Source organism: Halichoeres trimaculatus, unplaced genomic scaffold (assembly GCF_033239565.1).
Source record: "Halichoeres trimaculatus isolate MK-OKI-2021-1 unplaced genomic scaffold, fHalTri1.1 fHalTri1_scaffold_9, whole genome shotgun sequence".
In the NCBI taxonomy this organism is placed as follows: domain Eukaryota; kingdom Metazoa; phylum Chordata; class Actinopteri; order Labriformes; family Labridae; genus Halichoeres; species Halichoeres trimaculatus.
Genome location: NW_027437188.1, coordinates 37,717,541 through 37,725,898, shown reverse-complemented (window position 1 = coordinate 37,725,898; position 8,358 = coordinate 37,717,541). Strand labels below are relative to the sequence as shown.

At 47.6% G+C, this 8,358-nt stretch overlaps 1 protein-coding gene across 1 annotated transcript; it reads right to left on the bottom strand.

Moving 5' to 3' along the window:
- Nucleotides 1-2,516: 2,516 nt before the first annotated feature.
- LOC141797974 (creatine kinase M-type-like) lies at nucleotides 2,517-7,765 on the bottom strand. The gene is made up of 9 exons (XM_074679699.1): nucleotides 7,691-7,765; nucleotides 6,565-6,677; nucleotides 6,340-6,436; nucleotides 6,050-6,204; nucleotides 5,818-5,950; nucleotides 5,547-5,718; nucleotides 5,114-5,237; nucleotides 3,930-4,119; nucleotides 2,517-3,050 (listed from the first exon to the last, which is right to left on the bottom strand). The coding sequence occupies exons 2-9, from the start codon at nucleotides 6,655-6,657 to the stop codon at nucleotides 2,872-2,874; spliced, it is 1,143 nt and encodes a 380-aa protein (XP_074535800.1). The 5' UTR covers nucleotides 6,658-6,677; nucleotides 7,691-7,765; the 3' UTR covers nucleotides 2,517-2,871.
- Between the last annotated feature and the right edge of the window lie 593 nt (nucleotides 7,766-8,358).

Sequence of the window (8,358 nt, the reverse complement as noted above, 5' to 3'; positions counted from 1 at the left end):
GCTGTGAGCACGCCGCGAGCTCGCTGTGAGCACGCCATGAGCTCGCCGTGAGCTCGCTGTGAGCTCGCTGTGAGCACACCGCGAGCACGCCGCGAGCTCGCCGTGAGCTCGCCGTGAGCGTGGCGTCCATGTTTGTGTTGCTGAGGGCAGGGCAGAGAGTGATGAGGCTGCTCGCTCTGATGTTTTTCCTGTTGGATCTTATTTTGTCATCATTCCTTTCTGACCAGCTGCTATTTAACGAGACGTTTGTGTTCAGACTGTTTTTTTCTTTCTCTGAAGATTTTTTTCGGGCAGAAGTTTGACTCTGTCCTCATTCACATATTTAAAGTTAGGGCGCAGTGTGACCCCCGGCCTCTAGAGGGAGACATGCAGAAATGCAGAAGCTGTTACAGACTGAAAGGATCAGCTCAGCTCGCTCTGTGACGTTTGAGGAAACTGTTTCCTGTTGGTGACACCGCGCAGCTGAGCCGCTGTGAGACGAGCGAATCCAACACCTGGACGAATGATGTCATTAAAGTTTTTACCTTTCTTCTTTTATCACACAGACAGAGTCCTTTAACTCCACAGTCACAGGGTTTGTCAGCCAATCAGGACGCGTCATTCTGAGGCCAACATGCACCAGTTTAAAGGGACAGTTCACGTTTTAAAGAGGCTGTTTGGAGACATGAAGATGCTGCTGAGCTCAGAGACCAGGAGCAGAAACCGTTTCCTCTTTTCCTCGACGAGCTGCGGTCTGTACGGTGGGGTCTGGATTTATTCCTCTGAGGGTTAAAACAGTTTTTAAAGAATTAAAAGTTTATCAGCTATGAAATATATAAAGTTACGATTTTTTCAGAGCGTAAAAAGCAAAAAAAGCAGGATTCATTTCATTTTTAAATAAGGTGCACGTCAAGAAAAAATCTATTTTCATGCATAAGAAAAAAACAGAAGAAAACAAATCATATCTCATGAATCAGAGGGTGAAAATAAAGCTAAAAACATAACAGCATGAACACATAAAATCAGCTTATTAATTTATCTAACGATGAGTAAACTCAGGTTCTGCTTCTCTGGACGTTTCTCCGTCAAAGATCTGAGCTGAGCAGCATCTTCTGACTTTAACACATCGACCACTAACAGCCCTGCTGCAAAAAGACGAACTGTCCCTTTAACTGTCAGAGCCACTTCATGAAGGTGATTTATGTCTCAAAATATCATAGAAATGATTTCAGTTAAAACACTTTTTGTTCCCTGTGAAGGTTTAAAAACTGCTTCACCTTCATCTCTGAGTTTATCACTCCTCATCACGCCCTCAAATACAGTGCAATACACACACACACACACACACACACACACACACCCCGCTAACAGGGCTCTGTGTTTGACTCGTGCTGTTGTTAAGTTATTGAGCTCTTTCTGATTTCAGCCTGACCTGTCTGTACGTCACCTTTTTAATCCTGCTTTTATTCTGAAAATCACATGATCTCACAGGTTGGAGCCGACTGACGCTTGAAATGCCTTTACTCCCCCCCCCCACCCTCAGCAGCTCCTTCATCATCCTCATCCTCTGTCCTCATCAATCCTACTTGAAGCTCCATCTTTCTGAATAACTCACTCTGTGTCTGCTGGTTTCTGGGCTCAGGGTTTGTGGGCTCAGGGTTTCTGGGCTCAGGGTTTCTGGGCTCAGGGTTTCTGGGCTCAGGGTTTCTGGGCTCAGGGTTTCTGGGCTCAGGGTTTGTGGGCTCAGGGTTTCTGGGCTCAGGGTTTGTGGGCTCAGGGTTTGTGGGCTCAGGGTTTCTGGGCTCAGGGTTTCTGGGCTCAGGGTTTCTGGGACTGTTGGAGCAGGTTGATCCTCACTGTGACTGATCTGACTGTTAACCTCCTGCTGCCTCAGCTCCTCTCTGTCGATCTGAAGCATGTGACGCTCGGCGTGGCTCAGAGACGACGGAGGAACGAGCTTTCTGGATTTCCTTTGAGCTGCTTTGTTCATGTGACGACGCCTGAGACTCTAAACTTTAAGGTTGCTGATCTAAAGAGCAAAGATCTGATCTGAGCTCAGCCCCACCCAGCAGACTGCAGGAGGACCAGGACCAGGAGCAGGTCTGGAGCCGTGAAGCTGTGATTTAGGACTAATCTTTCCAACCTCCTGTTGGTGTGAAGCGGGCCTCTCTCTGGACCTGCTCTGCAGACTGAGCCGCGCTCCTCTGAGCTCCTCTCTGCTCCTCTCAGCTCCTCTGAGCTCCTCTCTGCTCCTCTCTGCTCCTCTGAGCTCCTCTCTGCTCCTCTCTGCTCCTCTGAGCTCCTCTCTGCTCCTCTCTGCTCCTCTCTGCTCCTCTGAGCTCGGCGTGTTTGCAGACGTCACCCCCTCACGTTAACTCATGGGCTGAATCTAAACGGTGGACCTGCACTCCTGCATGTCTCCTAGGAAATAACGTGTGACATGAAATAAAGACTTCACCCTGGCTCTGGTGTCCTGTCCGTTTGTCTCTGCAGAAAGAAAAACACGACACACACACACGCTCTGATTGTTACATGGGGCAAAATTTAATCGTCCAGTTTTATATTACAACCAAAAAAAGATTTTGGTGCACACGCACAGCCTCCAGCAGACTGTGCATGGGTTGATCCCAGGATGTTACAGAGATGATGGAGGAGAGGTGGTTCAGGTGACCGAGGTCAGACAGAGGGAGCAGGAAGGAAGGAAGGAGAGGTGGGGAGGAAAGAGGAGAGGAAAGGAGCAGACAGGAAGTGGAGTGTCTTCAGGATGGAGAGAAGCAGGAAGTAGCCAGTCGGCCGAAACCAGTAAAATAACTTTACAACAAGGCCACCCGTTGATTTTTTAGAAAATAAAAAAACAAACACAGACAGTCACTGAGTCCTCGTCTGTCCTCTTTACTTCTGGGCGGGGATCATGCCGTCGATGGACTCGCCCTTCTCCAGCTTCTTCTCCATCTCCACCATCAGCTTCACGCCATCAACCACCAGCTGCACCTGATCCACCTCGGAGGAGCCCAGACGGTCGGCGTTGGAGATGTCGAACACGCCACCCACGGAGGCTGTGTCCACGCCACCTGGAGGAGGAGGAGGAGGAGAAGGGGGCGGGGCTTAGACCTGTGTCCTCAAGCATCAACAGGTAAAGATGTCTGAACCCTCAGCTCCTGATTTTATCTTTAGAGACTCAGAAACGCTGCGATCAGACGCTCTTCATCGTCTGATCTGTTTTAGCTTCAGGAACTGTTTGAATTTTCACTGGCCCTCATAGTTGAAGAGTTACGGTAATGGAAACAGTTTCATCAGTTAATGTCTGAACCGTCTGATTATCGTCTGTGATTGGACGTCATCACCATGGTAACGCCACAGAGCTCGTCTTTTCCTCTTAAAGGAGCAGTTTGAATTTTTTCATGAAGAGTTACAGTAATGATCGTAATGTTTTCACCAAAGACTTTAAAATAACTAAATTATAATTAAATATAAACATAATAATAAATGAATAAATAAATGGAAATTACACATAGATCCTTATACCGAAGATCTTTTCTTTTTAAGTTTGTTTGAATTTTCTCCGGTGCTCCTGTATTTGAAGAGTTACGGTAAACTGAGGAGCTCTAAATGTAAACAACAACAAAACGTCTTTTTCTTAAATTAAAAACTGTCTGAGTTTGTTCATGTTTGTGTCTTTAAACACATTTAAACTGTTTGTCCTCTTAAGGTTTTCTGTTCCTGAGGAGGAAATGACAGAAAACTCCTCTGACTTTATTTTGATCAGGAGCTAAGCTAACAATGCTAACAGCAAAACGTTCAAACTCACAGAAAGTCTTTTTGTTTCTAAACCTGAGCTGTGTTTAGGGACAGTTAGCATCTGAAAACTGAGAGCTATGACTGAGCTTCATAGCCTGGAGCATTGGCTAATATGCTAACATGCTATCACACGACATGGCTAACGCCGGTACCTGTGCCACGCTTCTGCAGACGCAGCCTGGTCAGGATCTCCTCGAACTTGGCGTGTGTGCTGAGCTTGGGCAGCTTGACGTGCACGCCGCCGCGCAGGCCGGTTCCCAGGTTGGAGGGGCAGGTGAGGACGTAGCCCAGGTGCTCGTTCCACATGAAGCCGCGGCCGTGCTTCTTGAAGATGTCCTCAATCTGAGCGGTGACAGGGAGAAACAGAGCACGGGGGTTAGAGTTTACCCTGACTGAGAGTTTACACCCTGCAGGAGGACCATGATGATGATGATGATGATGATGATGATGATACTCTAACCTTTACTTCCCAAAGAGCCGTTTTTCCTCAGCTCACCTGGATTAAAGTCATTCAGGAGCCACAAAATCTACTTTATCTTCACATTAAGACAAAAAAGTGTAGAATCTAGTAAAAAATTATCGAAACAAGAAGTTTTTGTGTTTATAAAATTGTACAGGTGATTTCTTAGTTTTTTGTTTTTAATAAATTTGCAATTTAAGAAAAAAAAAAAAGAAATTTGTAATGCCAGAGATTTTATGAATTTGCAAAATTCAAAATGAAATTTCAATAAGTTTTGAATTAAAAAAACATTTACACAACAACAAAAAAAAGAATTTAAAAAATGTGCAAAATTTCATAAATTGGCTGAAATGTCATAAATTTGAAGAAAAAAAAACAAATTAATGCTATTTAAAAAATTTGCTTGATTTTCAAAAATTATAAAAAAAAAAAAAAAAAAAAAGGGGGATTGATAAAAAAAAAAAACAAATAAAAAATTTGCAAAATCTTCAAAAAAAAAAAAAGTGGAACTCCTTTTTCTTATTTTGCAAAAATGTCAAAAAAAAAAAAAGAAAAACAATCAAAAATTTTTTTTTTAAAAATCACCAAAATTAAAAGCTTTATTTTAATAGGTGATGCATTCTCAGTACAAAATGTTTTATAATGATTTAATTTATTGTCTGTGCCGTTAATATCCTCTGTTAGAAAAACAAAGAAACCCAACCTTTTTTAAATGATATATTTTAAAGCTGCAAGGAGCCACTGCAAAGGTGTCAAAGGGCCGCATGAGGGTCCAGAGCCACAGGTTGAACACCCCTGCTCTAACTCATCAGTGTGTGTGTGTGTGTGTGTGTGTGTGTGTGTGTGTGTGTGTGTGTGTGTGTGTGTGAGCATCACCTTCTGCAGACCAACGCAGAAACGTCTGAAGACCTCCTTCATGTTTCCGCCCTTCTGCATGGAGATGACGCGCAGGTGATCCTCCTCGTTCACCCAGACCAGGAAGGTCTTTCCCTCGTTGTGCCTGGAGGAAGAGGACCAGAGAGACCAGAGAGGTCAGAGCCTGGACCAGGCAGGGGTCTCACTTTGACCTTTGAGGTTTCGTTACAGAAAGGTCAAAGTAAAACCACAAACTGAGCCTGAAGCTGTGAATGAACTGCCCTCCCTGTGTGTCTGACTGATCCTGATCCTGATCCTGATCCTGATCCTGATCTGACTGAGTCTGATCCTGATCCTGATCCTGATCCCGATCTGACTGAGTCTGAGGGTCTGATCCTGATCCTGATCCTGATCCTATCGGTACAGAAACTCTGAGTGTCAGCTCGTCTCTCACCAGATGCCTCTGGCGTCGGGCCAGTCACGGGCCATGCCGGCGCAGGTCAGCAGGGGGGACACGGGCTTGTCGAAGAGGAAGTGATCGGCGATCAGCTGCTCCTGCTCGGCGTCGGTCATGCCGTCCAGGGGGTAGTACTTCCCCTTGAACTCTCCCTCCAGGCTGGCCAGGGCTGAGGAGCAAACAGACAAACACAGGGGGGTGAGTCAGCGTCTGAGGGTCAAACAGATCCCCCTGGTCTGAGGTCTGAGGTCTGAGGTCTGAGACTCACCCTCGATGGACATGTTCTGGATGGCTCTGCGCTCTCCACGGCTGCAGTGGGGGGGCAGGGTGAATCCCTTGATGCTGCGGCCGGTACGGACGCGGCTGGACAGCACGTAGTTGGGGTCCAGGTCATCGCCACCCTGAGGGGACGGACGGAGAACAAGGTGTCAGGGTTTGGTTCAGACCCCCGTGGACCTGGACTGGGTCTGTGGGGTCTGTGGGGTCTGAGGGATCCTTACCTTCAGGTTCTCGAAGTTCAGGTCGGTCTTGTGCTTGTCGGTGGGTTTGTATCCACCGTGACGGTCGGAGATGACCGGGTCCAGCAGATCCTTGAAGACCTCGTAGGACTCCTCGTCACCAGCAACGCAGCCCACGGTCATGATGAAGGGGTGGCCTGAGGGGCGAGGGGGGGGGACGCGTCAGGTGGCGTGTTTCTCTGAGTCTGTCACTCCTAATCTGATCTAATCTGATCTAATCTGATCATATCTGATCTAATCTGATCTAATCTGATCTGATCTGTGTTTCTTACCGGGGTTATCAACTCCGGTCTGGATGACGTCGTCCAGGGTGAAGCCGCTGGGGGTGGACTTGCCCCTCAGCTTACCGTAGATGTCCTTGGTCAGCACCTGCAAAGGATGACACAGAGAGGCGTCAGTGATCGCACGGTCATGTGACTGTGTGTGTGTGTGTGTGTGTGTGTGTGTGTGTGTGTGTGTGTGTGTGTGTGTGTGTGTGTGTGTGTGTGTGTGCTCACCTTGGCCATGTGGTTGTTGTGCAGGGACAGATCTGGGAACTCGTCGTCCAGGGTGAACTTCATCTTGTAGTCGTTGTGGCAGTTTTTCGCCATGGCTGCGACTTTTGTTTCGCCTGAAGGAGAAAAAGAGAAACGATTATTTTTATCTGAAACGTTTAAAGATTCATCTGCTCAGAAAGTTTCTACGCTGTTTTCCTGAGGTACAGATGTAAGGCTCTGTGGTCTAAGGAGGTCTAAGGAGGTCTAAGGAGGTCTAAGGAGGTCTAAGGAGGTCTAAGGGGTACCGGTCTCCTTCTGGGGGGCGTCTCCCAGTCTCTGGAGCGCCCGGTCTATGAGGCGTCTGGTGAAGAGGAGACCTCTCCTCATTTCCTCCTCCTGTGTTTCAGCTGTGCCGACCACATGCTGCTCCTCCTGCTGTTCTCCCCCTCCCACCTGTCTCCTCCTCCCCCCTGCACAGGTTATTAATAGCCTCCCTCCCCCCTGCACCTCCCCCTGCACCTCCTCCTGCAGACTGAATGAATGGTTTCTCCTCTCTGGCTCGTTCGGCCTCAGACTGAGCCAACTTTCTGTTTCTCAGTGAACTCCAGAGATCCACGTCTCGGAGCGGAAACCTCTGATGAGCTGGTCCCTGTCTGCAGTCCGGGGTCGGGGCCCGGCCTGTGGTCTGAGCTGGACCCCCTGTGACCTCCTACCCTTAAAGGTCAGAGCGCTGCGTGCCTGCTGGGTGGCTCCATATGTCCCAGGACTAAATCCAGCTCCTGAACTATTCACAGGCGCAGGAAGCTGCTGGCGTCAGCAGCAGCTGACAGAAAGTCTCAGCTGTGAGGCTGACACCGCGCTCGCACTGACTCCACCTCACCCCGTGCAAAGTCTGACCGTGAAACGTTTCTCTGGACTGGCTCAGGAGCTCGGTGCATGGACCGACTCGTTTCCAGACGCAGGAAAAAAAAGATGGAGGAATCCAGGAAAAGAAAAACTCAGGTGGAAAAATGATCCCAGAGTTCACAAATAAAGAAATCTGTCATTACTTTTTAACACGTCTCTCTAAAATGTTTCAGTCCTTCTGAAAAAACACCATAAACCTTTTTCCATGAATGAGAGAAAACCAAAGCGTTTGTGTCTTTACCTGCTCAGGAGAAAGAAAGGTAACAGATCCTGGGATCAGATCCGGTCCACCAAATGTAGGGGTTGCCCAACTCTGCCAGCTGATGGACTGAAGCCTTTATACCCAGACCCTGGTCCTCATTGGCCGGCCGGACTCTGGGTCCCTGGCTCTGATTGGTCACAGGGGGTCTCCTGGGTTTGTAAAAGGAAAGGACCAACTTCACACAACACTCGAGACGAGAGACGCGGCAACAGCTGCAGCCAACCGCTCCAACCTTTCACCTCCTGCCAGCGTGCTGCGCGACTGCTGCACAACTGCTGCCGAGGGACCCATGAGCCTTTACATTAACCCTGCTGCATTATGCTTAGAGTTAGATACCAGTTACACCCAGACAGCAGGAAACAGGAGTCACACACACACCGTGAAAAAACTGAACGTATCACGTTGTTATTTTCAGTAGAAAATGTTTTTCAGACTCAGTCTGATCCACATCAGCTGAGCAGAAAAACCCAGTCCAGGAAAATGTCTGATTTCAAGTTATTTAAAGACAAAATGAGCTCTGAATCACTGTAACAAGGAAAAAATCTGCCAATGGAAGAAGAGAAAAGTTTATTGTATTAAGACATTATTCTAGTTAAAGCTCATTTCTCTTGGTCCAGTGGCAATTTTTTTTAACTTGTTACAGTAAT

Coding starts and splice junctions, on each gene's coding strand:
- LOC141797974 (XM_074679699.1), bottom strand. CDS start 6,657: ATGGCGAAAAACTGCCACAACGACTACAAGATGAAGTTCACCCTGGAC. Junction 5,951..6,049: donor TGAACTTCGAGAACCTGAAG/GTAAGGATCCCT, acceptor CCGTCCCCTCAG/GGTGGCGATGACCTGGACCC. Junction 4,120..5,113: donor TCTGCGTTGGTCTGCAGAAG/GTGATGCTCACA, acceptor GTCACCGCTCAG/ATTGAGGACATCTTCAAGAA.